At 31.3% G+C, this 27,840-nt stretch overlaps 7 protein-coding genes across 7 annotated transcripts; 5 read left to right on the top strand and 2 right to left on the bottom strand.

Moving 5' to 3' along the window:
* Positions 1–576: 576 nt before the first annotated feature.
* Tsp_09563 (putative WD repeat-containing protein 21A) lies at positions 577–2,283 on the top strand. The gene is made up of 5 exons (XM_003371298.1): positions 577–1,195; positions 1,277–1,512; positions 1,561–1,728; positions 1,913–2,027; positions 2,087–2,283. The coding sequence occupies exons 1-5, from the start codon at positions 577–579 to the stop codon at positions 2,281–2,283; spliced, it is 1,335 nt and encodes a 444-aa protein (XP_003371346.1).
* A 1,365-nt stretch (positions 2,284–3,648) lies between these two features.
* Tsp_09564 (conserved hypothetical protein) lies at positions 3,649–7,521 on the top strand. The gene is made up of 10 exons (XM_003371297.1): positions 3,649–3,732; positions 3,802–3,888; positions 4,144–4,203; positions 4,606–4,671; positions 4,728–4,845; positions 4,950–5,080; positions 5,136–5,630; positions 5,687–5,799; positions 7,328–7,379; positions 7,477–7,521. The coding sequence occupies exons 1-10, from the start codon at positions 3,649–3,651 to the stop codon at positions 7,519–7,521; spliced, it is 1,251 nt and encodes a 416-aa protein (XP_003371345.1).
* A 38-nt stretch (positions 7,522–7,559) lies between these two features.
* Positions 7,560–14,372, top strand: Tsp_09565 (putative SAP domain protein). Its single transcript, XM_003371296.1, has 12 exons — positions 7,560–7,697; positions 8,262–8,333; positions 8,398–8,479; positions 9,166–10,261; positions 11,134–11,239; positions 11,301–11,400; positions 11,471–11,670; positions 11,784–11,952; positions 12,112–12,148; positions 13,248–13,434; positions 13,644–13,956; positions 14,119–14,372. Exons 1-12 carry the CDS (start codon positions 7,560–7,562, stop codon positions 14,370–14,372), a joined length of 2,754 nt encoding a protein of 917 aa, XP_003371344.1.
* Positions 14,373–16,551: 2,179 nt separating this feature from the next.
* On the bottom strand, positions 16,552–21,701 carry Tsp_09566 (transcription factor AP-2 superfamily). The gene is made up of 3 exons (XM_003371295.1): positions 20,971–21,701; positions 16,796–16,914; positions 16,552–16,715 (listed from the first exon to the last, which is right to left on the bottom strand). The coding sequence occupies exons 1-3, from the start codon at positions 21,699–21,701 to the stop codon at positions 16,552–16,554; spliced, it is 1,014 nt and encodes a 337-aa protein (XP_003371343.1).
* Positions 21,702–21,779: 78 nt separating this feature from the next.
* On the bottom strand, positions 21,780–22,428 carry Tsp_09567 (hypothetical protein). The gene is made up of 3 exons (XM_003371294.1): positions 22,130–22,428; positions 21,978–22,050; positions 21,780–21,884 (listed from the first exon to the last, which is right to left on the bottom strand). The coding sequence occupies exons 1-3, from the start codon at positions 22,426–22,428 to the stop codon at positions 21,780–21,782; spliced, it is 477 nt and encodes a 158-aa protein (XP_003371342.1).
* Positions 22,429–22,587: 159 nt separating this feature from the next.
* Positions 22,588–22,867, top strand: Tsp_09568 (conserved hypothetical protein). The gene is made up of 2 exons (XM_003371293.1): positions 22,588–22,696; positions 22,752–22,867. Exons 1-2 carry the CDS (start codon positions 22,588–22,590, stop codon positions 22,865–22,867), a joined length of 225 nt encoding a protein of 74 aa, XP_003371341.1.
* A 3,271-nt stretch (positions 22,868–26,138) lies between these two features.
* Tsp_09569 (conserved hypothetical protein) lies at positions 26,139–27,637 on the top strand. Its single transcript, XM_003371292.1, has 3 exons — positions 26,139–26,597; positions 26,990–27,036; positions 27,568–27,637. The coding sequence occupies exons 1-3, from the start codon at positions 26,139–26,141 to the stop codon at positions 27,635–27,637; spliced, it is 576 nt and encodes a 191-aa protein (XP_003371340.1).
* The last annotated feature ends 203 nt before the right edge of the window (positions 27,638–27,840 follow it).

Here is a 27,840-nt window from a genome sequence, read left to right as displayed (position 1 = left end):
TTGATATTGTTATATATGCTTATTTAAATAAATTATAATGCCATGAAATGGCATTCAGTAAAATTTTTAAAATTTACTCAAGAAATTGAACTTGATTTTCTCAATACATTTATTTACTAATAACGCTTTCTTTTGTTTGCTTGTAGATTTTAACTTAGTGGTAGCGAGTTAATAGTTTTTACTATTAATGTTGTTTAGTGTGCTTCATATTTTCGTATTGTATTTTCTCAATGCTAGTGTTTATTTGTTATTTTTGAATAGAACTCAATGGTTGCTTGATAATCCACTGTAGTTGCTAAATATTTGATTATGAAGCAGTAGGCAGTGCTCAACTTATAGAGGAAATTTGTTTTTGAGCTACTGGATACATTAATTTGAAGTTCTACACTAAAGATAGCACATCTCATTTTCAAGTTTTGATTAGGTATGATTAATATATGACAGTTTGTGGAAGTTTAATTCATAACTGTGACAGTTTTTGTGACTTCGAACAGAAGCGACATTTTCAAATAAACTTGTTTAATAATGTGATGAATTTTTTGTTCATTTTGCTTAAAAGCTTATTATTATTTTCAGATGGACGAATTCGAGTTTTTTGAACTATGCAGTGATATAGAAGGTTATTATTATGACACGCGATCAGGAATTATTTATAAATTAAGTTCAGAGACAAATCGTATTCCTGGTGTCCCAACGAAAAGTGATTTGCTTCGTGCTAGAGAGAAGAGAGAATTTTTGGCCTTTCGCAATTATGAAGTATTGCAGTTTAATGCTTCTAAGCTTCGAAATCGTTACAGATACAAATGTAATTCATTAGCGTCAATTCATCAACATGCTACGTATAGTAAATGGGAAGCTCATCAATTTATGGAATGCGCAATACGAGATGCATTTGATGCAGGAAATTACGAACTCCGAAAGAAGACACATTTTCCGTTGAATGCGTCGATCAAATGCTTATTCATGGATGCATACTGTGAAAATGATGCTTTGCTTTCTATCTGGAATTTAAACGGCAAATTGTTTTCCCATTTGGGATACCCGTATGCTTACTCGCAGCATTTTCTAGATGTTCTTGTCAGTTCAGAATTGCATTTTAATGACGAGACCATTTTTTATGAAAATGCTTGCCTTTGTGAAACTGCTTTGGACGGAATAAAATTTTTTGTAGCTGGTCGGACTGACAGTTCAAACAGTATGTATATTTTCATTTTGTTTTTGCCATTTTGGAATATACTATAGAAAAAGTATTATATTCTTTTATTTTTAATAATAGATTGTTCCCTATTTGAAGCAGCGTTTTCAAGAGAAAGCACGTCCCAATTATTACCTTTAACAAGGAAGGCTGGTATTAATGACTGTGCATCGGTGACAGCTATGGAATATAACAATTATTGTAAAACTCTCTTTATTTGTTGTGGAAATTATATAGCAATTCTCGCAAGCAATAGCTTTATTTTCAAAACAATGCTACGTTTCAGAAATTTTGCTGAGACCATGGCCGTAAACAAAGTAATTGTTTGTGATTTCCTCTTTAGTATTTTTCAGTAACTTTTTTAGGATGGAAGTTGTGTTTATGTTGGAATGAGTGGTTTTGAGGTAATTCGTCATGATATTCGGGAAGCATTTCGTAAAGCAGTTTTTCGTGATGTAGTTTCTGTCAGAGCGTGTTCCTTGAAATTATGTGAGCGTGATAATTCAATAATTATGCTCTCTTTTAATGGCGAAGTAAGTTTTACTGTTTTGACGTAAAATATGTGATTTCATTTATTTAGTCGAAACATTTAAATTATGGCCAACACTTATTCTTAATAATTTATATTTATGATCTGTATTGTACTTCTGAATAATATTTAGTTGAAGTTTGTATATATATTATTGAAAATGGAAATTTTGTATATTTACATTGCAGATGCAAGAAGTAGACCTTCGTACTGGTAAGACGGTGATGACTTACGATAGGCACTGCAACCGAGGATTTAAGCTTCCATTAATTATGGATCCCGAAGAACGAGTAATTTTGTCGAGTAAAGTTTGAAAGCGTTATCACTTAGCTTCTTTCTTTGCATAAAATTTTTCTTCTTAGCCGGTGCAGATGGAATAGTAAGAATTTGGTCAAAATTGACGGGTGAGCTGGTACAAATTATTGATGTATCTTCTCCTATCACCGATAAGTTCAGTATCCCCCAAATTGCATGTACCAACATTTTTAAAAAGGGGATCCGACCTGCGGAAGTAATTGTAGCACGTGAAGGTGGCTACAGATTATATCAGTTGAAGTGAAAAGCCTCGTTTTATATTCTGAGCAGCTACGAAGGAGCAAGTGAATCAATGATATTGTGGAATAATTTTAAATAATATACTGCTGTTTGGGATAACGTTTAAGTAAGCAATGAATGAAAAGTAAATTGGAAATGAGTGGAATGGAAATAAAGTGACTGATTGATTTGGGGCTGTGTAACCTATGAATGAAGTTAATATTTTTGCGCCATGTACAGCGTAGCCATTTTTTCACTTTACGGAATTAAATAAGTAAAAAAATGTTAATGCAGTTTTTCATCACAGTTCAGGATTATTGGTATCATACACATGAATATTTAATAATGACATAGTTTATCTTTCCGTTTTATAATTTCAAATATAGTATAATAATTCTAATTTTTATATTTTCCAACGTACAGTAAATAACTGAAAACTTTTCACATATGTTGAATGGATACTGTACTTCATTTAATTGTGACTATGTTATATTGACATTATTGAAAATTATTATTTTATTGTTAGTTATTATTTTGAATAATTTTAAGTTTACCCATTGAATCATGTTATTAATTAATTTAGATCAGACCATGTTTAAAAATTTGAAAATCATAAATTTAAACATAAACATTGTTTAATATGCATAGAACACACTGATCTAAAACTGCATTTTTTGGTCAATTGTTTAAATTTAAATTACTTATATGTCTTATTTCACATTGATTTATACTTATTATTTTCTGTAATTTATAAATCAGATCTACATTCAGCACAGTTATATTAAAAACTGGGCAACGTTTAGCATTAGCTGATTTTTAGCTTTTATTGCGTTCTTTTAGACTATAATTTTTTAAGCATGCCATGAAATTTATATTTTTTTATAACTAAATGTAGTTTTAAATTTTACAATTCATCTTGTTAGTCACAAAATAAATATGCTAAAATGCGCTGAAGACCATTAGTTTTTCAATTCACATATTGCACCTGAATTATAAATTTACTGTACTTTATTTGAAAACGTGATAATTGAAATCTCAGTCGAGTATTTGTTTGTTATATACCTTGAACAGGCTTAGCAGTTGTCATATTTTAAAAAATACATTCAGTGTTATTGTATTTTTTTCTGGTAACTGTTATTTTTTTGTAATGCAAACGGATATTAATTGGTGATCATAATGATTTGTAAATATGATAATTTTGCTGAATTGTTGTTGAATTAAAGGAATTTGTCTTTTACTATTTTTTATTATGTTTTGGGTAATATTTTACAGTTTTTATAATGCCAAAATTTTTAAATAGTTTAGTGAACTAAAATAGTTTTAAATTTATTGACATTCTCTGAAGAGCGTGAAATGCAACTGGAAACATTTCTCTTTTTGAAAGTGTAAAATGTGCGTTAGAAAGGGTCGAATCTCCAAAAGATTTCCTGGTCTTGAAATACTATTGGAGAAATTATGGAAGATTTTGTCCACGGTAAGTTATTCATAATTGTGAATTATTCAATGAATTGTTGTAATTATTGAAAAAATGCAATTGTTTCAGCGTAATGATATTTCATTATTGCATTTGTTTGGTGAGCAGATCTATTTGGCTTCAGAATTGCTGAAAGAAATACTCCACAGCAAAAAGGTAAATTTTTAAAATATTTTCATTAATATTCAATTTTTGCTGTTGTTCTTTTGTTATTTTTTACTTTATGTTTTATACTTTTGATCATTCCTAAAGTTTGAACATGTGAACTTATATTCGAGCTCTACTGTTTCCATAGCATTCATGTGAAAAAGGCCTTTAAATTCTATAATAATTACAAACATAATGATCATAATAACAATGATAACTGTTTAATGATATTTATATTTGCATGTTAGATTGTTTTTATTGAAGTCGACTGTTCGCTTGTGGCGACCGAAGGATGTTTTTTTGAAGCAGCAATTGCTCAGACAGGTACATTAGCAAAATTAGCAAATTACTGTGAATATTGTAGTATCGTATTATATATAAATTGTTCATTGCATTTGAAAAGTAATTTTTGTTAACATTATGAAGAAGACGTTAAAATGATAATCAAACACAATGCTAAATAATATATCCAGATGTGATACACTTTGGAAATTGATTTGGAATAGGATGCAAGGGATTTTTTTAATTGCAGAACTGATAAGTAAATTTAACAATGAAATAAATTGTATAAGTTTGTTGGAATTTTAGATTTTGTATGAAAGCATAATGTTTTTAGGCAAACTTTATAGCCGGTGTTGTTTTATGAAAGAAACTGTTATGCGTACATTTGCTAAAATTTTGTCAAAAAAATATCGAATGAAGAAAAAGATTTATTTAATAATTCAGAATTTACAAAACCTTCGCAAGGAAATGCTATCTATTTTATTATTGCTACCGAAATTCAAAGAAATGGTGAGTGAAAATATGTTTTGCTTTTTGTATTATTAATTGTCTTATTGAATTTTCAGACTGGATTGAACATATGTTCTGTTACTTTGAGCGAGTGTCCTTGGCCATATCAGGCTTATAGGAGCACATCTGGCGGCGCAGAGATTTTCGAAATTGGTATACCTCACATAAAAACGAGTAAATTTTTCATTCATTTTCTTGTTGCTTGAATTTTTGGTATTATTGAATGATTAACTACTCTAGTTTTCTATCAATATTCAGCATGATTTTCAAATATTTAGAAAAAGTTATTAACAACATAATTGAATCTCGTCCATACAGAGGGAACAATAATTTATATGAAAAATACGTGCAGCTGTATGTGGACATTCTCAGGAAATATTCCTCAAGTGAATTTGAAATGAAATTTATAGTACGTTATGTATTAAGGACGGAGAGTGTGAAATAAATAATGCTTTTTTCTTCAGATTGAGCGCAATTATTTAAAATTTTTGGAAAGGACAGAAAAATACGCCAATTGTAGAAAATTCCGCAAAAATGATCCAACATTTACTTGGGAGGCCTTGAAGCCAGTTGTAAAGGAACACAATCAATGCAGATTTTTATTCAGTTTTCACGTCGACCGTGAAAAGCAATATGATCAATTGGCATTGTATGAAAAATATTTGCTCATATCCGGCTACATTGCCTCTTATAATCCTGAAAGAACAGATCGTAGATATTTTGTCAAAGTATTTTTTTTTGCTTTTTTTGAATGCTTACAAGGAACATTAACAGTTGTTGCTTATTTCTGTATAAAGCTGGCTGAAAAAAGTCGCGTACGTCGAAAAGAAGGACAACATGAAAACGCTGCAGCACATCTGCGCGGGCCGAAAATATTTACTGAAGAACGCATGCTGTCTATCTTTTTTTATTTGTTAAGAGAATCGCATGCTGACATATCGATGGATTTATTTTCCTCAGTAAGCCGTATATTTATTTAATGTTTATTTTATCATAGTTTCATTTCTGGTATTAGATTAGGAAGCTCTGCACTTATGGCTATTTAAGTCGGGTATCAAGTATTGCTAACATGAACACAGTAAGGTATCGTTGTTTAGCATCGTTCAACACTTTAGCACGAGTTGCTAGGTAATTTTGTTAATTTTGCTTTAATTAACAGTTTCACTGCTTTTTTGTTTTGTTTTAGTACAGTGGGAATCGAGTTGGCTGATTTTTTGTATGACGTTTCATCGAAGAAATTGTTTTAAAAAGTAAATTATAATTATTGTAAAATTCCACAACTGAATAATCAATTTTGAATTGCAGATTAATTAATTAATCAATGTTGTGAGGAAATTGTTGTTTTATTTTACGTACCTTGAAGAAACATTGAAAAAGAGCGTGCTTGACTGTCATTTTGTGTCAAGGAAGACAACCAACCAAAATGTTTAGCAATTACAGTCCTTATTCTTTGACTTGTTTTATTTTGCTAGCATAGAAAAACAGAAAAATACTCAAATAATATATTTTATGGTAACCTGAAATAACATCTTGAAATATGATTAATTAAAATTTTATAATAAACTTCAAAACGTTCAAAAAGATCAAATTAGCATTATCAATAAATACGATGTGAATAACAGTTTATTATTGATGCAGTTGTCAAGCACTGTAAGTAAACTGCAGATTATTTCCTATTATTGATTACTTGCATTTCTTTACTTTTTGAATACAGTAGTTGTATTATATCGAAATTTAATCGGCTATGAAATGAATTTAAAAATGCATTCCAGAAAAGTTTCTAATGCAAATCATATACTGCATATAAAAAATTATGTTTGTGAAAATATGTTCAGTGTAAGCTTTATTACTATTATGTAAAATGTAAAAGAGCTTCTACTGATTTAGAAAAACATTGTCGAAATAGGTTGGTTATGTTTATTCTAAAATTGTTTTGAAACACAAGTAAACACATTTAATTATTTATTTATTTGATGCGCAAGTTTTTAATTGGAATTATGATTTCTTGCTTAAATAGTAGCACGCTTTTAAATACCTAAAATATAAATTGTACTGTAATTCAAAATTGAAATGTTGAAATATTTAATATGTGATGGTAAATATATTCACAAACACTCATTTGAAGCATGAAATATAGCATTAAGTTTTAATATTAACTGCACCATATTTGGGAAAATAAAAAAATTATTTTTATGATCAATATTGCTCATTATTCAACAAATTAACACTTAAATATACAATTATTAATTAAGTTTTTTTTTAAATTATTACTATTACATTAATGAACAGTAAATGTTAGTATTTGTAATGTCTTTTATATGTAAACTATACATACTGTATAATTGATTTGCAGGATATGTATTGTTGTTCAAATTTCTTACAGTAGGCCATAATTCATTACTTAACGGTAGTTTGTGTTTCGTCGTCGACGAAAATATATTTTTGTGTTTTTACTTTAAGTATATGATTTCATAATTATGTGCATTTTTAAATTGCCGTTCACTGCTTATTTACGCTAGATATATTGCCTTATTGATAATAGTACATTGCTTGGTAAAGAAACGAACGTATCGAATGCTTTTATTTTTTCTTCTTATTTTATAATAAGTGTAATATATTTTATGTAGTTTAAGTACAAATAATAATGTTTGTTCAGTTTATGGGATTGTTGCGTTGAGGGTCATGATACTTGGCATTTAATTAAAAATGTTTTTGTTTCATGTAATTTTGAATTTTACTTAAGTAATCTTTTGTTGATTTTAAAATTGAATTCAGTCACTGTTTCTCTTAGATTATTGTTTTTAGCATTCACAGCTTATTAATTTGTGTCCATGTTTATATCTTCAGTGATTTCACCGCCCGTTATATTGTTTGCATCATTTTAAAAAATGCCGTTTAAAAAACCGGAAATCCAATCTTTGGATAGTATTCATTCGATGAGAGTCGTTGACCTGAGGGAAGCATTACGAGCAAGAAATTTATCTGCATCCGGCAACAAAGCTGCTCTTTGCGAAAGACTGCATAAGGTAATTGCAATATTTTGTATCCTTTCGATGTAGAATTGCTAAAATATAAGCCACAAATTAGTTTTCTTTATTATCTCATTGTTTTACGGGATGCCTGTTATGAATGTATTTTGGTTTACTGTAATTGATTTTAACGTTCAATTTTGCAGATACTGTACTGTGAACTCTGAATTTTTTGCTGTTGACTGCTTAATTTTGCTTTGAATAGCAGATATGTAAAAATTTATTATCATTCTTATATCGTAACGGCTAATATAAAGTTACTAAATGTTTCTTGATTATCTTGTAATTGTCAATTATGTTGAAGAACCATTGCTTATGCAGATGTTATTTATAAGGTAAGAAAGTTCGCATACTGAATGAATATATTATTTTTATATAATATAATTCTTTGGATAAATATGTTCGGTGTTTACTGTTGATTTCATTTTTTATATTATTTTACTTGAAAATCATTTAAAATGAACTGCTTGCGCTTGATATTCATTGCTGAAGTAGTTTCGTTGGTTGAATGATAAAGCATATTTTGTAACATATTTTAATAAATGTATAAGCATATTTTAGGCGATGCAAGATGATGAGGCTAATGCGAAAGCTAGTCCTGCTGTGCCACATGAAGAAGCTCCAAACAGCGGAGTAAGATTTGTCAAGTAGTGAAATGGTTGCGTTATTGTTGTACTGTTTTTTTTTTATTTTTCAGATGCAAAGCTGCGGCAGTAAGCTAGTTGCGAAATATCTTGAAGAGCAAAAGGTTGCTCTAATGAAAGCTAGAAAAGCTGCAGGTATTTTTAAATTTAAAGTGAATTAGAGTAGTTTGTTTTGTTTACAAATGGCACGGTTAGCGACTTACGTGAATGTGACGTTAGTATTTTATAGTATTCTATTTCAGTCAAGTGTCATCAACTTTTCTGCTGATTGATTTTTAATAAATAATGCTTATCAAATTTTTAGTGATAAGTAATAATGATTATGATAAAATTACAGTTATAGGTTTATAAATTTCATAATTATGGTTAAACCGATTTTGAATCTTTTTCACTGAATGAGAATATTGTTATGGACAATATAGTATAATATAATATAATATAATATAATATATGTTTTTCTTTTATTTGTTATGTTATTTTATGTGAAAATAATTTTCTTTAAATTGTAATATTGTAAAGTATGTATTTTATTAACGTATCGTCTGCAATGTGGCATGTAAATGAAATATGTGAATTGAATTTGCTGTTAATGACGTGATTTGCTTATTCTTTTATGATTTAATTTATAAAGTTTTTAGTTTAATTGAAATGGAAAGACGTTTTTGTTTTCATGTTTACATAGGGGACGTAAAAAGTTGAACAGTTTTGTCTGTTATATGATGTGGAAACAGTTAGGCAAGCATGCTTGTTCTCTGCTGTTGTTGTTGTTGTGGTTGTTGCATTTTTTTTCTTATTTATGTAAGGATTATTGTACATTTTAGATTTAGCGCGTGCAGCATCGTCATCAGAGATGGCTTCTGAAGAATCGAAAGCAGTTGTAGAGTATGAAGGAAAATCGGATGTGTCGATGACTGCTGCCGCTCGCGGTCGTCGTGGCAAGATACAGCAGAAGGAGGAAACATCGGCCGATGTAGAATCGGTGAAATTGACGCGCGTGTTGCGCACGAGAAAATCTGCACTGACGTCGACTGCTGTTGATTGTTCCGGTCAGGAGACCGGTGTCGTCGTTGGTGAAGCTGCTGAGAAGCAGATGCTAGGATTGGAAAATTTGAACCAGTTAGTAACATCTAGTGAAGAGAAAAAGGCACCGGACAGCAAGCGGCACTTGCAAAGCTGTGAAAAAGACCAAGATGAGGATGTATTTGTTGTAGAAGGGAAGAAAGGTGTCGACGATCAGTTTGAGAATAGGAGTTTTGTTGATGAAGCCAGAAAAGAGCAGCATTTTTCATTGGAAAGTTTTTCTGAAGAACGCGAACGGAAACATACGGAAGATAATTCGATTTGCACAGAAATTTTGTCTGACAGTGATGTCAACTTGCCTGCTGCTGCTGAGAAATTGACTGAAAATGTTTCAGTTGAAGTGGATCAAGCAAATCGATTATCACTGTCAAAGGATACTACTGGAAGAGATGAACGTGAGCAAACAAATATTATTGCTAACGACGCGATTGCTGAAGACGTCGTGAATCGAGTGAAACGTCTTGAAACATCCACCAAGGATGACGACAGTTCAGGCAAACATACAAGCGTGGAAAATTTGCAGGCAATTTCATTTGCGGAACTGCCATCATCAGTTGACAAGAAAGCTTGTTTATCACCTGCAGTTATTGAGAGCAGTTCAAGACCGACCACCAGCCCACCAACAAAGCGCATATCCGTAAGCGCGTTTGCAATAAGTGTTGAAGATGAAGTGCTCGACTATGGTGACGACAGTTTTGACGACGACCACAGCCACGTCACCGCTGGCGCTGGTGCTAAGGAAATTAAAGAGAAGAAATCGTCCAAATTGACCGATTCTGACAACACAGAACTATCCTCACAATATCTTGAATCTGAATTGCCACCTGTCAACAATCGGTAAGCACATTTATCTCTTCGTTTCTCATCAAATATGAAATTCAAAATATTTTTCTTTCATTTAATCAAATCATAAGCAGTTTATTTGAAGCACATCATTTTTCCAGTTAATTTTGATTGTTTATTCATTTGTTGTCAGTCTCTAATGCTTCAAAAAATATACAGTGGAACTCCGATTGTCCGAACACTCGGTTTTTGGGGATCCTTCGGATAATCGAATTTTCGGATAATTAGACGTTTTCAGCTTTTCAAAATGTATATACGTAATTCAAGCGTTTATGGCTGTTATTCTCAATTAGACGCGGAAGAGTAGACATTCTGTTTCTTATGCGACGTTATTTGCCCTTTACTCGCTTATATTGCACGAACGTTTATTAACACGGTCGATTGTATTTTTCAGCGCTACATTCAGAAAGCACCAGGTTTATTTTGTGTCATATTCTATATAATCAGCAATAAGTTTCTGTTTTAACGAAGATAGCTTCTTCTCGAAGTATCCATGTGCGACACAAAGTCAGTTAGCTGACCTCGACTGCGATAGATGTCTGAAAATGTGGACACACCAAAACTCTCAGTGATTTTCCTGAGCGACTCGCTGTTCTCCACTAGTCTACACACTTCTAGCTTTTGCTCTAAACTCAAAACCTTTCTCTTTATAGTAGTAGACATGCCGGACATAAAAATTAGGCAACAACAGAATGTTACAGTATTAGTGAAATGCAGGTTGGCAGACCCAAAAGTGTTCAGATAATCGAGTAACGGATAATCGTAGTTTTACTGTATTAGTTTTGCATTTTATTTTTACTTAATGTTTATATTTACTATTTTAATTTTTTTTAATTATAATATATAAAATTGGACATTAAATTTAGAAAAAGAAAAGAGGTATCAGAATGCATTGCAGACCCTGTTTCCTGTGCAGAAGAACGACAGCGTAAATCAAGTATTTGTCATTTGCCTGATGGCGAACCTCTTACTGTATGATGATATTTCATTAATAGACTTTTATTTTTACATTACATCGTTTTTTATTTTGAAGAATATTGTCCAAAAAGATAAAGAAATGAAAAGTGAAGTTGTTCGAAATCAAGATGTGAACCAAGATGAATCTGCAAATAAGATTCCAATAAATTCTTCATGTAAAATTATTTCAATAATACTTAAATGCATCGCTGTATTTAAGATCTTGTTTGTATGCTTTTTTTTCAGGGGACGCTGATTTGATTTCTGCTATAAATGAACGACGGAATGTTTCGCCGGCTCGTCGTGAATGCAGTCCTGTCATTTACGTGCGTTGTTTGACACGGCCGTATGCTATTCCAGCATTGCACAATATTCTTGGCTCTTTTGGCTCTTATTCCAAGAAGAATTTTTGGATAAACAACATTAAATCGTCTTGCCTTGTCAAGGTGAAATTGTTTTTCTTTTAATTTACTTTCGTATTTAAAGCATTTATAATGGATATGGATATTATATTATTATTGGAACGATATTGCTCATACGCTTTTTATTTGTTTTATAGTATGATGATATTGAAAGTGCTGTCAAAGCTCGAGATGCTTTGCACAATGTACGCTGGCCTGCTTCTAATCCAAAAACTTTGCACGTGGACTTTTCTACAACAGAAGAGGTTTTGTTTTTATTATTTTTTCAGTTTGGACGGTCTTATTATTCTTTGACTGGGGATCGATGTAAAAATTTTAGCAATTAGAATATGCTTTCCGATGTAATTGTCATATCATTTTGTGTATTATTAAAATTCCTTTATTATTGTGGATAACAATAGAAAATTAAACTTATAATTTTTGACTGTTTTCACTATTAAAATGCGCTTTATGTATTTATTTTAGTTGGAATCCTTGTTAGCAACTGTGGAATCAGACGAGGGTAAGCAATACTTTTCTCTTATACTGATGTGATTTTTAATGGAGAATGGAACATTTTTGATTTTTGAGATTTTTGTTTGTAAGGAATATTTTTCAGTTTAGTTTTAGTTATTAATTTTTTTTGGTATATAAATTTAATACATGATAATTTAATTTTTAGCTACAGAAGAAGTATTGGTTTCTGCAGTTCCAGTTGTTGTTGGTGAAGTGAGTTGAGTTTAATACTCTTTGCTGTTGATAGCAGTCAGTCTAATCACGCATTTGAAAGATAAATTATTTTTAAAACAATATAAGTGAATCAGTTTATGTCATACAGTCATAAAATATGTCATATTTTTATTTTGAATTGTTTTATAAGTGAAAAAGTTTATAATATTGTTTAGTTGAATTTTTGTTCTATTGTTCTATGGTGTTTGCATCCAATAAAAACACAATTTTTATTTATTTAGCCTGACGCGAGTGGAAAAAAAGTGACATCGAAATGTACGTAATTTTTTTAATCTTATTCTTGTTAGTAATAAAAATTTATGACATTTAACGAGTGTTGTTAAATTTAGTAGCAGCACTTAATTATTGTAATGCATTCTTCTTTTTTAATGTAAAATTTGATGATCAAAATCAATTTGGACATGATTTTGATATCTTCTTCTGAATTCCTCTGAATCTTGAATATATTATCTCGATGTAAATTATTTCTTATACAATTAATTATTATTATTGAAGAAAATTTTATTATAATGTTTAGTTATGATTTTAATTTTTTAAAACTTGTATCAATTAGGAAAGTAGTAGGTGAAAGTAATGCGATAGATAGAGATAATAAGCATTTGTATTCTGGAAAGAAAGAAAATTATTTTGCATTTTTAGTGGTTGCTGCTCAGAAATTGGCGCAACTTTTTCAACGTACCAAAACAAAACCGTCGCTGTATTACTTACCGTTGACCGGCGAACAAGTAAATTGAAATTTCTTTTTCAGAATTGAATAAAATGCTTATTTATTATTTTTATTTTGTTCTAATTATAAGGCCGGTTGTTTTTATTTTTTGTTTTAATTAGGCGGAAATGCGCATTAACGAACGAAAAAAACGCAGACAATTCAGGCTAAAAGCAATGGAAGAAGATTTGAAGAAAGCGACCAAAGTAGCTAATAAAGTAGTGTCACGAGAAGAAGAGTTGTCGATGGTGGTAGGTGAGCAGTCAGAGATAAGAAATGAAGGAAACGAGATGAGTAACACTACCATGCTAATGCGAATTGCAATGTCAGATATAGCGAGTCGTCGACAGGGTGTAAGCATTGAATATTGGAAAGTTGAAAAATTACAATATACTTTATTTGTTTATTAATTTTTCTTTTCTTGTTAAGGGGTTTTCTTCTGAGCGTTCACCAGGTTATGAAGTAAGTAAAAAATTTTAATAACAAATGATGATATACAGTGGTAGTAGTAGTAGTAGTAGAGTAGTGGGTTCGGTTTTTTGATTTGCTTGTTTCTTTTAAGATAGAGAATTGGCGACGTCGTCCGACTTTACAATCTCCGACAATGGAAGAAGAATTCCGATACGAAGAGGAGTGTCATTTATCTGAGGATACAAAGACAGAATCTCAGAAAAATGCCGAAAGGTTGACACTGACGAAATCAGCAGTTGCCGAAGGTGCTGCTGAGAAGAGTTTTCGTTCTGAGAACACTGTTCTTAAGCGACGTTGGTCCAGCGGAGGCAGCCGATCCAGCTCTGCCGGAGATGCTTGTAAACGTCGTGCTGCTGATGGTGTTGGTGCTTCAGAAACTGGGGGTGGTCGTCATCAGCGTTCTAGTAGGAAGGCGTTCTCTACTTCATCTCCATTTACTAATTCCTCTTCTCCTACCTCTCATACCTATTCATCGTCATTGTCATCATCGGCAACGTCGTCGTCATCATCCTCGTCGAGACCTTCATCTTCATCTGTTGTGTCTGTATCATGGGCCTCGTCCTCAGTAACTTCCGCTAACAGTAAAAAGAACGGTAATCGAAAGCATCATCCGAGCAAAAAGAAGGGCAGCGATCGAGTGAAAAGATCGAACAAGCGAGACGATTCACGTGAAGGAAATTCCCAGTTGGAAAGAGCAAAGAAAAATGATGTGGTACTTCGTCGATCCACTCATGATAATCATCGTGATCGGCGTTTTGATGAACATGAATCACGATTTAAACGACATGATTCTCGGAATTGTGGATCACGCGAACGCTAACAGTTTCATCGCAGATTATTGAAAATAACTACCATAGCAGAGAACTGTTATCATTATATGATTATGATTATGATTTTCAGTTTACGTAATTTAGCACGTTTACGCATATATATATATACATATACATATACAAATGCACGTGAGTGTGTATTTATGTGTTCGTGTCTGTGTGTGTTTGCACGTTTGCCCTTTTAATTATATATTATTTATTTCTGAGATGTGTGGATTTTTTGCATATATGTATAATACACCCGGTCTTTGCATATAGGTATATATATTTGTTCTGTATATCTTCCATATTTTATCATATTTTGTTAATGCACTTAATTGTTTATAAATACTGTGTTGAACATCACGCATAGTAGCACTTTCAGTTTTGAGTTTGATCTCTTTTAATTGGTTTGCTGAATGTTTTTGGTTTCAAGTGCAGAGTTGAGTTTATTTCGAGAAAATGGAAATTCTTTTCCGAGAATCGAATAACAATGTACTGTGAAGATCAAGGCGAACAAATGAGTAGTTATTGCATGTTTAATTTTTTGTGTTACATTTTTCTCAAGCATGCCTTTTTTTGCAATTGCACAGGGAGTTTTTGTCTGTAATCTGTTAGCATTGAGGAAATGAATTTCAAGGGCTATTTAAAATAGAATGAATATTTAAATTATTTATGAAAAAAATGTTTCATTCATGTGCATTTGAAAAGCCTTTTTGTTGAAAAACAACATTGTGCGATTAAAAGGGCTGTGTGATGGTGATAACTTTCTGAAATAAATCAGATACATTTATTTCCTTATTATTTTTTGCAAGTTATATTTGCTTTGTGAAGCACTTTGTATTTGAAATTGTATCCTTTTTTAGCTTGATTTTAACGAAAAGCATTCCACAATATTAAGTAAGTTTTTACTGCTTTCTTTATCACTTTTTGTTTTACTTGGTTAACTTTCCTGTTAAGATGAATTTACTTAGCGCGAAGGAAAATGATTTCTGCTTCTTAAACTTTTTAATCGTCAGAAACAAATCAACAGAGTTCATTTCTCTTGAAGATATTAAAATTTTTTTTCATTGCACAAAATTTATAACAAACAATTCTTTTTATAAATATATGGAATAATTTTTAACAAAAAATTAACGCAATTTTGTTTGGATTTAGAAGTTAAACGTTGTTTTTGATATTACGTTGGGTTAAAAGTGTTTTTCTTTTCAATATTAGCGTTAAAAATTATTTATTTTTGAAAAAAACGAACTTTAGAATGTAAATGCAAAAGTTTTACAAACAGCTACACTGTTGCCAGCCACTCTTTGATAAAATGACACAAGCAAAATTAACAATGGAAAATTCGAAGTAAAGCATGCATAATATAATAATAATATAATATAATATAATATAATATAATATAATATAATATAATATAATATAATATAATATAATATTATATTATATAATATAATATAATATAATATAATAATATGATATCATTATTTACAATGCAAAAAAAGGTTCAAATGATAATTTTCTAATTTCACGGAAGCAAAGCCACCTGCCACATTACACCTTTAGATTGGAAACTAGATGGTTATACACATTGGCATAGCTTAGACCAGATTTCCCAAGAACCACAAAAAAGATAGAAGGCAAACTTTAGTAACATATGCAGTAAGTTTACATTTGTTTAACGTTAGGATTTGTAAAAGTCGAAAATGTGTTAATATTGCATACTTTCAATCATGATTTATTGGCTTGTTGTTTCAGTGGGAAACGATGACGACGAAGGAGGTCCTGATACAGATGTCAGTTGACTGCTTTCTCTGTTTGACTGTTGTTGTTGTTGTAGATGATAGTGTTCAGCAATAGCTTGATCAGATTGGAGTGATGAATATGAAGCAGATTGAGTGGAAGAGCTGTGACGTTCCAAATATTTCAACGACTCACCAATGTATGAAAGTACTGCAGACAGAGCAGAACAAATTGCTGGTGAGCCGAATCCATGAGTCAAAAGCGAAAAATGAGTCAAATGACGTTGAATATTCGGTTCAAGTACTGGTGGATCACGCGAATTGCACAGCGGACTTCGATCTTGGTTCAACAATGTTATAAATTCTTTCAAAACTTCCCTGAAAGAAGGGAAGAAAATTTTTATTTATCAATTCGATTGGAAAATGGTGAAAATGGAGGAAAAGCCGTTCAAACTGAGAAATACTTTGTTGACAATAACATTTCTTTGCGACGTTGCATTAGCTGGAAGTTACCAGAACACCTAGCACGGCACAGGTATTCACCGACTTGTCGTGATGGAAATTCTGTTTCACAAGCATAACCAAAATCTCGAGCCAAATGTATTGCCTCACCTGTAAAACAATATTTTATTCAAATTGAAAACTTTCATTTCATTATTAATCATATGAATCGTTTAAAACAAATATTTTACCTTCTACAAGAGACGTCAATAGCGTTACGTTAGCTGCTTTTCTTCGTCCAGCTGGAAGATTCAGCCCAATTTTCTCTAAACTTTCTCTCAGTGACTTGCCACCATTTTTTGACTTTGCTCTTAAAGATATACGTTGAAAAGACTTAAAGAGGATGAAGAAAAGTTTAAACGCTGATGATAATTTTTGAAGTTTCCAAGTAGATTTGTCGCACATGTTAATTAATAAATTTACTCTGGCTTTTCAAGCACAGAGAAACTGCTTTGTTATTGGTTTGAAAGCGACACTGACTGATCGAAATTTCCAATGAGCTGTCGCATTTTGGTGAAACTGTGCAAAAGGGCACAAATATTATTCATGTAGTATAATGAGAAGATAAAAAAGTGGAAGAAGGAAGTGCATTTTGTCATCCTATAACAGACAGCAAATCATTGGAATTGACACATTTGGGTAAAAAATAGAAGGATAACTCTACCCCGGTTGAGGGTTCAGTAAGCTAGTTGGACAGAAAGGGGAAAATTTGTGTACAATGTTTCGCAAAGAAGCAAAGCAAAGTATGTTTCAATTTTGCTAGACAGTATGAAAATAACTATCATTAAAGAATGCATTTGCATGAAAAATTACCACCCACAACTGACTCTTGTGCGATAAGTTGATTTTCTGCTGAATTCATGTAACAGAAATAAATGGTGAGTAATATAATGAAAATGTAAAAAATAAGTCGACGAAATATTACTGAAATTGTCCATAAAATAACTGTTACGGATGTGCAGCAAGAAGGCAGCGCGTTGACTGATTGGAAAAGTAAAAAAATTCTTTTCTTTTGGACATTAATATTTACAAAAAGCAAATTTCACTATAATTTTATTTCGAGAAATTAAAACTACATTTTTATCAGAATAAAAATAGAATACTGAATTAATTCAACAATGATTTACCAGTTCAGTATGTGACTCGCTGAAGCAAACGATCAATAATGTAAAACTGCTGCTTTACATTCTTAAATCTGACTTCCAATGAAACAAAACAGTAAGACTACTTTTTTCCCTTTCCTTTTTTTGCCTTAAAATTTAAATAATGTTGCATAGCTAAATATTTTTGCATTGAAAACAATAACAATAATTAGGTACATATATATATATATATATACTCATTCAATTATTGACACAAACTTATGGATAAAAGCAACTAAAACAAAGAAGAGAAGGGGTTTGAAAATAAATCTATCAAGGTAGTGATGAACAAATATAAAAAATTTCATTCAGCTCAGCTTTATGTGATGATGCAGAACTTTAATTGCAACAGTTGATTACAATGCTCTGCAGCTTCGACGTGCCTTGCGTAGCTTGATGTCTAGATTGCTTTCGTCGGGACGTGACGATGACTGATCGAAAAGCGCTAATTAAAGTCGCGTCCGGTCAAGCGGTGTAAACGATGTCGAAATTTGCCGTGTAAAAGAAGCTGCCAATCGATGATCAATTTGCCGATTTTTCAAGATTAAATAAAAACATCCTACATAAAAAGCGATGACCGGATACTTTTCTAATCGTGAATACTATGCTGAAATTACTAGTCAAAGGGGAAAAACAAGATGATGAAAAGTCCACTCAACCAATTCTCACACTAATGATAACTTTTTTCAGCTTTTTTCTTTAAAATACTTCTATCATTAATCAATTTAGATCTATTTTTGTTCGAAGTTGAAATTTAATAAAATAAATCTTATATTTATAAAATTAATAATAACAGTTTGAAATAATTCAAATGGAGAAATCAATGTTCTGCTGCATACACCTCATTGCTTCATTCTTCAAGTGAGTTTCTTCTGTCATGTCACGCAGGCGATAGACTGTTGACTTTATCAACCAACATTACTAGTATATTATTAAACTTTTGCTCAGAATACACAATCTTTCTATGTTTTAGTTGGGATCACAATAGCATAAATAATAACTATGGAGTTTAAAGAAAAAGCATTGCTATTTTGATGATAGGAATTTTCTGGAATATACATGTAAAATTTAAAACGAAAATTTTTTATGATAAAACTAAAACAGTGATCAATTTATCAACAAATTTGTGAAATAATGAATTATAATAATAAATAAAAAAGTGAAGCTATATAGCTTAAATAGACTCTTGCAAGTCAATAAGATCGATTTGCACAATGTTGGTCGTGCTAAACAAACTTATTAGCGGATACATATTATAGAACAGTAAATTTCGTTGTTTTAACTGCTTTAAATTTTTAAAATTCTGTTCCATTTATAAAATTTTTATTCACATTTGCTAATTTATATAAATTTACATGCGATTGATTATTTGAACAGTCAGTCACCCGCATTATTATGAAAATGCTATTAGCTCTGCTGAATGTCTTTTCACATACATATCAGAAATGAACAATATGTCATTTCATAGAAATACAAAGCAAAAAAATTCTCCATATAAAAATTTAACCAGTATGCACATTTGAAAATGAAGCTTTGTAGCAAGACTGAAATGTTTTCACATTCTTCCGGTTAATAGGTGCACATGTAATTTTTGTAAGAAATTTAATTTGTAAGAAAATGCATTTAGAAATAAACAAAATTTAATTGTTATTTTGCAAAACAGTTCCACGCTTTTTACTATGTCACTTATTTTTCTGCTTCTGAAAATCTGAAAAGCAGCAAGTAACTTTTACCAGAGTGACCGTCAATTCAAACTGCTTCAATCTGTACATTGTGAGACAAAGCAAAAATTATTTTGCCTTATATGCTTTGCTCATCAATTTTACAGAAATACTGACTGTCAACAGTAAAACTGTAGCAAAACAGGAAGCTATTCATAGTTCAAGCTTAGTCTGTTTACTCAAAATATGTTCAACGTTATGGCAAAACACGCCTACACGTTAAATTTGCTGTGATGCAGTTCTGCACGTCAATATACACTCTGTAAAGGCAATTGCCAGCTTTGTTTATATTCTAATTAAGATGATCTGTTTCTTTCCTGTTTATCCTAATACAATTACGATGAAAAATGCGCTGCTGAAATATTTTCAATAGTAAAGTCAAAAGTATAATAATTTTCCAAATATTTTTTCATGCAACATTTCGAACTACATGAATTTATTTTCTGATATTATAATAATTAATATGAAATAATGTAAATACAACATAATACATTAAAATATTTATGGTAAAAATGATATTTTTTCAAGAATGATTCATTTATAATGTTAAGCAATAATTTTGTATTGACGTTGTTGAAGCTAAGTATAATTAAAAAATAAAATCATCAATAACAGTTGTATACTTTTATATGTACTAAATAGCATATATAATGTTCCGTTATTAAGTACAAAGAATCACCAGGAAAAGTTCCATTAGTAAATTTAACTGGACAGTTTATGTTTATCAAGAAATATAAATGAAATTACTGATAAAATGTTCAATCAAAAAATGCTGCTTAGATAGCTTTGCATTGATGTATATAAAATGTAATAAATTTCATGATGAAAAATGCCAAGTTGAGCTTATTTGAATTGTTTCAAAAGTAAAAAGTCCCAAAGCCGCCGCTAGCTAGTTGAAGACTGAGCTATGCAACTGCTGCTCGCCGGTTGCATCGATTTCTCTGGTCCATGTGAATCGGCAAAAGACATCGCAAACTTATTCATTGATCAAACACAGCCAAGGATGAGAATGAAAGTATAGAAATAAAGCCGACAATTGGGACTAGTTTTTGATCAGCTTCTACTTACCGACTATAAAGAACATGCTCAAGCTACTACTGTTTTCTTGCTAAACCAGGTCACACTGCTGCTTAGTCTAGGTCAAACGGCTAACAAGCAAGCTGAGCGGGGGTGGGTTTGGTGGCCATCGGCAAACGTTAGCTGGCAGCAATAGCCGTTGTTTCTGTATTGACAAAACGCGCATTGCAACAGATGAATGAATCAATGAAACTGACATAAACACGACGAAAACGCGATGGCCAATATTCTCTTGGGAAATCATGCATATGCTAAGCAAAATTTGGTGAAAGTGATCTGGAACCCCGAAACAAGCATAAACTTTTCCTTATTTTAACTGTACATAATATTCTCATAATGCAATAAGCAAACTTGATTTCAACATACATGATTTCAGCAATTCAGCCATTGAAATGGAATATATATTATTCCACATATTATACATACCTTCGTAAAATGCCACCTAACAATGAAGCATTCAGGCATTCAGGGGGAGATAAGCGTCGTTGTATTTCACCAACAGTCACTTTATATTTTGATGTAGAGCTTAGAAGACTTAGCCGACCTGGTACTGAACAAAAAATATCCATTGGTGATGCCACGACAATATTTGGTAAACTACACCCGTTCGACCGAGCAACTAGCAAAATAATATAATTATTGTATATAATAACTGATGTATTATAGATAAACCAACCATCTTCAGATTCAAATCTTAATACCACATCGAAAAGATCAGTAACAGGGGTAGTACGGATTCCATTCCAATTAGAACCTGAAGGTGATGAATTGCAATCTTCACAGTCATAATCATCAACATCCATTTCATTTTTAACCGTGACCAGCTGATTTTCTGATTCAGTTAAAGCATCATCGTTACTGCTACTTGTTGACGGAGGAGGTGGTGATGTATGAACATCAGTGAATGTCAACGTATCAGTGAGCGATTTCTTAGCTGGTGGTGGAGGTAGAACCTGTCCTACGGGTAAGGCACTGTTGTTGTTGTTGTTGCTGCTGCTGCTGCTATTGCTATTGTTTCGATTACCATTGCTTGAATTCGGATCATTATTATGGTTGTAAGAAGCAACAAATGATTTACGTTTCACATAAATGGGAAAAAGGGCTCTAGTGCCCAACACCTGCACAATACCGGCACAAGTCGGCTCTTCTTCAGCCATGACTGCCAACCGAAATTGGCAGTTCTACTAACTGCTGCAGATGTGAGCTGAAATTGCTAATCGCCACCGCCTACGCTATTAGCAGCGCCACCAACGAGCTGCTACGGGTAAAAGAGCGGCTGTTATTGTTGTCGTTGTTGTTGTTGTGACCATTATCCCATTGAAACTTCGCTCGGTTGGCTTCTAATAATATGCATCAGATACTGAAGTAAGGAGCAAAATTTTATTTCAACTTGCAATCAGCATATAAGTGTATCTATTCATTAGTGTTGAAACAATTGTTGTGATACGTCTTGGATTCCTATCGTCTGCTAATTTGCGTTTACTATTTTGCTCTCCTCTTTGTTCACTCACTAGTACTTACTCTTTTTCTTGATCACTCAGTGACTGACTAACTCTTTTTCTTTCGCTGTCACTCTTTCTCTTACCCCCTGAGTCTGCCGGTTAAACAACAGAGTCGAGTCATGGAAAACAGACGACAGCAGGCATGACGGAAAATCAATATTTGATTATTGGCCTCAGGCTCAGCCTCTGGCAAACAGTCACAGAACCCACCGATGTCAACGATAGCAGCGACGTACTGGCACGACCATTTTCCACAAAGCAAAGAGAAAAAGCAAGCAAAACAAAATGGCTGTTTTGTGCTCAACCACACCCAGAGCCAGGCAGTACCTGTCGCGTTCAAGCAAACATACCCGACCGCTAACGATGTTACTTTATCCACCATTAAATATTATCTGGTAGTAACAGATTAGATGGAAATATGCTTTCTCTCTCTCCCTCTTTATTTCTGACAGCCTAATCTATCAATATAATGTAAAGCTGTCATTAAAAAAGAAGAGAATTTTTGTCAGTTGAAAGAATATTTAAAATACGGTAGAAATACATGACAGTTGCGAGCCGTATAATTGCGGTAGCTATCTGCAAAACAAACACATTTGTTAATATATGTTCTCTTGCTAGTAATCAATACATTTTACCATCTAAGTCGAACAGTAAGTTTATGCTACTAATCAAATCTTTTCAGTTGTATAATGTATAAATGTACAGTGATAGTGCTTATTTTTATACAAATTGTTCAAATTCTACTTTGTGCATTCTTGATGGCACAATCTCAGGTTGCAACTTGCTCATGTTTCAAAAACACAAGATTATTTTTATTTTAATCGCGGTGCATATTTTGCCGAACGTTTTTAAGTTGCAACTACATAACAGCAAAATAAATGTCAGAATCAGTTTCAAAAGTTGAAGTGTTCAAATTGGTTGAAAAAACTTCATATGAATTTCTCCGCCATATACTAATCAGTCAATAAGTATACATTTAGCTTAATGTAATGCTTATATACAATGATGTGACTTAATTGCTGGAACAAATTTGTAGAATAAGCAAGTAAATTTTCCTAAAATGTGATAAAATATGCTTTTTGAAAATGCAAAAGTTATTTTTGTGCTCAGTGTCGTAAATTCTAGAGCAAGTTGTTTGTTAGTCATTGTAATTTAAAAATGTCTATGCAAATATTAAAACTTAAATTTGAATTAAACTTATTAGCATAATGACATTAAAATACTATTTTCACGTGGGTGAATTGCAAAATAAAATTTTGAAAATGAATTTCATGTTCGCATACACATTATACATGCATCTCAAACTTGCTTATCAAATAGTACTGTAAGTTAGTTTTCTTTTTTCACCAAGTTTAGAGAAGAATTCTTTCATATGTTATTGATGTTTTTTAAACAGAAAAAATCGTTAAGTTGTTATTAATTTTTACTATTCATAGTTATGTAAATGGAAAAAAATTTTTTTTTGAAAAATTTTGAAATCATGGTAAGTGATTCAAGCATGATTATTCAAAAAATCACTTTGACAAAGTAAAATTAACAATTGAAAAAATTTATTCAACAATTTTGTTATTTTTTTATTTAATGAAGAATTTTACAAATAACAAATGAAATCTTCATTTAATATTTTCAATTAAAAAAAGAAAACTTTAAAAAAGAAACATTTAAATATTATTTCTTCATTTTCGTAGCACATATGATCATTGTCAAGATATGATCATATTTTGATTTTCAAAATGCATTTATAAATAGCAGTAATTGTTGATTTATAGAATAAAATTTTATAATTGACAAATCAATGTAGTTTATAGAGTAGCTGAATAAGTTTGCTTATTTTATAATAACAATTGTGTGATAAATTTATTTAAAAATGACGTAAAAGAAATGCAAATTTTAAATTAACTAACGTGTGCGATTTATATAAATTTGCATGAAGAATAAACAGATGGAATAAATCATGAGAAACATGATCGAGAAAGTAATAAGGGGAAAATTTGTGCACGCAGTGTATGAATGGCAATTTTCTTATTGTGAAAGTTCTCAGTATTTGAAATGAATGTCGTCTGTACGTTTCTAATTATCAAGAAAGTTGGAAATGACAGCTGTCCGAAGATGAAAATGAAATGTTGCAAAGTAAGTATTGCATTACCGAATTAAACATTTGCAAGTTATTCATTGAGAAAGAGTGAAAGTTATAAATAACTGAAAATGCTAACTGAAGCTGAAAGGAGTTGAGTCCAACAATATACAAAGCAGGTCGGTGCCAACGGCATCTTTCAGTATTCAGCTTGTGACAAGCGTCAGTTCGTTACTCAATGTCAAAATGCCGTTGAAAAATTTGAAAATTTTTGGGTGTGTTTTCCACCGATGCTTCACTTGGCCATCTGTTGAAGTTGGAAAAGCTTTCATGCTTGCTCGGATTTGACAGGCGGCATCCTGTTCGAGAGTTGGGCGTTTTTCATTTAACGTTCAAAAATTCCACTTCCATATGTCCTGAAAGCGATTAAAGTGAACGCATTTTATGGGAATTAACTGAATGTCTTGCACCAGTAAATAACGATGCTAATATTTTATTGCACATGTGCATTTTGAAATAATGACTAGTGAATGTTTGATGCTGTTTCTTCCATGTTTCTATTGCGTAGCATAGAAAAATGAATATATTATTAAGAGAAAGGCGAAACAAAATGAAAAAAGCACTCTATGTTCATTTTGCTTATTTGATACAAAATAAAAAAATATGAGTAGAATAAAAAAACAAAAACCGAAATATTCTATTGCCATTACAGTTCGATAATGTGAAAAATATTTACAAGATATGATGACAGCATGTATTATAGAATATGAGAATTGAGCATTTTGGAAAAAACAAGGCAACTGTATTTTTGAAATTAGTATAAATTTATTTTCGCTTCATTTGGTTCCATATTAAATTGTTCAATTTGAATGAATAAATAAATAATCGGTATGGATTAATATAATTCTTGGTTTTATTCAAAAAGATAATTATTAGATGAAAATTTTAATTGAATCCGCTTGATTTGATTTGATCGACTGTTTAATGATGAATGAATGAAATTTACGCATATTTGCATAGAGCATTGAATTGTTTATGTTTAATATGTGCACTTAACAATCAAAATTTACAGTAAATGGTAAAATCATAGTATGGAAAAATAAAAAAAGGGTTTTTCAAATATCAATATATATATATATGTATAGGAAACAATTTTTTTATTCATTACTGTCAATTAGTATTTTTGTATGTATATAATTTGCAATATACAAAATTAGCATGAAAAAATTTGAATTATCCAACGCTTGTAAAAGCTTTTTGCAGTGCAAAGCGGATGAATGTAGTTGTGGAACTGGTTCGGATAATGCTTTAGTTGAATTATGTTCAGTTTCTGAACTGACAATACTGGCGGCGCCTGATTTGAAAATCATTTCCTTCTAATTGTGCTTAATTGAAGCGAAGAAGAAAAATTATGCATAGTAGTAGTAGTAGTAGTAATAATAATAATAATAATAATGGAAGAAGTAGAGTTTTATTTTTCGCCTTGCAGCGCCATCTGCCGTCAGTTTAAGCAACGCTTTGCTTAAAGAACCGGTTTGGCGTGTAGGCGGCTAATTTTTCTTCATTCGCCTACGAGGGAGTGCTAGGCTGAGCATAGTTCATCTAGATTGTCTTGTACAATATTTTCAACGGAATTCACGTTCGAATTAATTCAACAATTTCAAGGTATAAAGTGTTGTATAGAAAGCTTGTAATAAGCGAAAAAGAAGTTCTCGTCGTCGTTGTTGTTTGTTGCTGTTTTTGTTTGTTTGTTTGTTTGTTGTTGTTGTTGTTGTTTTTGTGAAATTGTTTTGTTGTCGAGCAGATGGACAAAGATAGATGGATGCATTGACAGATAGATAGATGGATGGATTGGGCTCTTTTTTTGAAAGTTCTTAAGAAAGATATTAACAGCGACTACGAACAATTTCTACTGCAGCTAATGAACACTGATTTCGTCACTGACATTAATTTCGATAACGCTCGGAGTGCTTTATGCAAATCAAGTTTTCTGGCCGAGCCGATTGTTCACTGAACTGATGAAAGTAATATCAAACTCGGAAGTGAAACAGGCATCGGCATCAGCATCAGCATTAGCATTAGTATCAGCTTCAGCATCATCATCATCGTCATCGTCATCATCATCATCAGAGCGGAGAAAACCAACGGTGCACAAGAAAAGAAAAATGTCCACTGAGGATTTTGTCGACATTATGGATCTGAGCTGTTCTACATCATCAGTTATTGAACTAGATATCCCTTATCAATCAGAGGAACATCTCAATTTTCAAACTGTTGGTCATTTGGATAATTTTTTTCATTCGGTGCCAAAAAATGATTTTCAACTGAAAAGTGGCATCAAAACTGAAACACCGGATAGTCCTTTAACTTCAAGCACTCTATCTGCTACCGAAAATGGACAATACACTTCTGGCATTGAAGTGGACGATCCTCTAATTGTCACTTCATCATCATTTAACATGCCAGAACAGATCAAGGTAATTGGTTTTTTTATTTTTTTTTCTTTTTTTAATTCATTAAATTTTAATATTCAACAATTAAATAAATCAATATCATTTGAATTTCAATGAATGCATCAATGAAAAATAATCACAAACTAATCAATAATCGTTTTCTCAATATTTTCATTTTAACACACACACACACACACGTCACGTCTTATAGCGTCATTGATGTTGTTTTATTGTTTACGCCTGACAGACCACACCTAGTATTTTGGTATAAATCATTTCTCGTTGGACATGTGAAGAAAATATTTAATAATTTTTATTTTTTTTTCTTGCTTAAAATGTTATTATTATTTAATTTTTTTTCAATCAATTTTTTCACACAATTTTGAGAAAATATTATTATTCATATTATCATCAAGAAGAATAGGCAAGTTTTGAAAGAAAGTTTTTCACTACATTGTGAAGCGTATTTTCCAATCTCACAATTGCTCTGTCATTCAACTCCATTCAGCCTATTACTTATCATCCGCATAGCTTTCATAATAAACCATCCTAGTCAATTCCAAATGTGATTTGCATTTCAGCATGTTACTCTCGTTTGATATACCGAGGAATTTTTTTATTTTTGATATTTTTTAAAAATAAAATGTAAATGTAAAAATAGCAATTCTTTTACATATTATTTATTGTAATGCAATTTTTTTCATAATATGATAATATTTCAAAATCAGTTACTGCAATATAGGCTGAATTATTAATTACTTGACTGTAATATGTGTGTAAAAAATTTTAATATAAATTAATTTTCTTTTTGTTAATTTTAATTCGTGCACAACATTTAATTTAAGTTTTCATTTCGAATAATAATGATAGTATTATCACTGTTTTTGGTAGTGGTGCTGCTGATGTTTAATTTTGATTTGTCAAATTTTCCCTAATAATACACACAACAAGCACATATGTACATACATATATATATATTTATTTATTTATTTAGTTGTTTTTTAATGCATTTAAATAGTACTGCAGTAAGTATGTCAGCTAGTCAACGTTCAACCAATTTGTGATGCTTATTTATTTATTTTTTCGATTACTAATTCCACACTAAAATATTTTAAAGTGTATATCATTTAATTGTGTTTTCAACTTAGACAAGTTGCGCAAAAACTGTGCTGCCATTAAAATATAAGTTGTGATTGAATTTTTGTTTTTTTGTAAAATATTTTTTACTTGTTGTATATATTTTCATAGTTTTAACAGAATGCTATAT

Source organism: Trichinella spiralis (assembly GCF_000181795.1).
Source record: "Trichinella spiralis strain ISS 195 chromosome Unknown Scfld9, whole genome shotgun sequence".
NCBI lineage: Eukaryota > Metazoa > Nematoda > Enoplea > Trichinellida > Trichinellidae > Trichinella > Trichinella spiralis.
The sequence above is the reverse complement of the archived record's forward strand: the minus strand, read 5'-3'. Positions and strand labels throughout refer to the sequence as shown.

Coding starts and splice junctions, on each gene's coding strand:
- Tsp_09563 (XM_003371298.1), top strand. CDS start 577: ATGGACGAATTCGAGTTTTTTGAACTATGCAGTGATATAGAAGGTTAT. Junction 1,729..1,912: donor TGCTCTCTTTTAATGGCGAA/GTAAGTTTTACT, acceptor TTTACATTGCAG/ATGCAAGAAGTAGACCTTCG. Junction 2,028..2,086: donor AGAACGAGTAATTTTGTCGA/GTAAAGTTTGAA, acceptor TTTTCTTCTTAG/CCGGTGCAGATGGAATAGTA.
- Tsp_09564 (XM_003371297.1), top strand. CDS start 3,649: ATGTGCGTTAGAAAGGGTCGAATCTCCAAAAGATTTCCTGGTCTTGAA. Junction 4,204..4,605: donor AGCAGCAATTGCTCAGACAG/GTACATTAGCAA, acceptor TTAATAATTCAG/AATTTACAAAACCTTCGCAA. Junction 4,672..4,727: donor TACCGAAATTCAAAGAAATG/GTGAGTGAAAAT, acceptor TTGAATTTTCAG/ACTGGATTGAACATATGTTC.
- Tsp_09565 (XM_003371296.1), top strand. CDS start 7,560: ATGCCGTTTAAAAAACCGGAAATCCAATCTTTGGATAGTATTCATTCG. Junction 11,671..11,783: donor AATCGTCTTGCCTTGTCAAG/GTGAAATTGTTT, acceptor TTTGTTTTATAG/TATGATGATATTGAAAGTGC. Junction 13,957..14,118: donor TGGTCGTCATCAGCGTTCTA/GTAGGAAGGCGT, acceptor CCTCGTCCTCAG/TAACTTCCGCTAACAGTAAA.
- Tsp_09566 (XM_003371295.1), bottom strand. CDS start 21,701: ATGGCTGAAGAAGAGCCGACTTGTGCCGGTATTGTGCAGGTGTTGGGC. Junction 16,915..20,970: donor TTAGGTGGCATTTTACGAAG/GTATGTATAATA, acceptor TATATCTTTAAG/AGCAAAGTCAAAAAATGGTG. Junction 16,716..16,795: donor ATTGACGTCTCTTGTAGAAG/GTAAAATATTTG, acceptor ATTGTTTTACAG/GTGAGGCAATACATTTGGCT.
- Tsp_09567 (XM_003371294.1), bottom strand. CDS start 22,428: ATGGTGGATAAAGTAACATCGTTAGCGGTCGGGTATGTTTGCTTGAAC. Junction 22,051..22,129: donor TTAACCGGCAGACTCAGGGG/GTAAGAGAAAGA, acceptor AGTACTAGTGAG/TGAACAAAGAGGAGAGCAAA. Junction 21,885..21,977: donor CAAGACGTATCACAACAATT/GTTTCAACACTA, acceptor GCATATTATTAG/AAGCCAACCGAGCGAAGTTT.
- Tsp_09568 (XM_003371293.1), top strand. CDS start 22,588: ATGACAGTTGCGAGCCGTATAATTGCGGTAGCTATCTGCAAAACAAAC. Junction 22,697..22,751: donor TTTACCATCTAAGTCGAACA/GTAAGTTTATGC, acceptor ATAAATGTACAG/TGATAGTGCTTATTTTTATA.
- Tsp_09569 (XM_003371292.1), top strand. CDS start 26,139: ATGAAAGTAATATCAAACTCGGAAGTGAAACAGGCATCGGCATCAGCA. Junction 26,598..26,989: donor ACATGCCAGAACAGATCAAG/GTAATTGGTTTT, acceptor ATTATCATCAAG/AAGAATAGGCAAGTTTTGAA. Junction 27,037..27,567: donor TTTTCACTACATTGTGAAGC/GTATTTTCCAAT, acceptor TTATTTATTTAG/TTGTTTTTTAATGCATTTAA.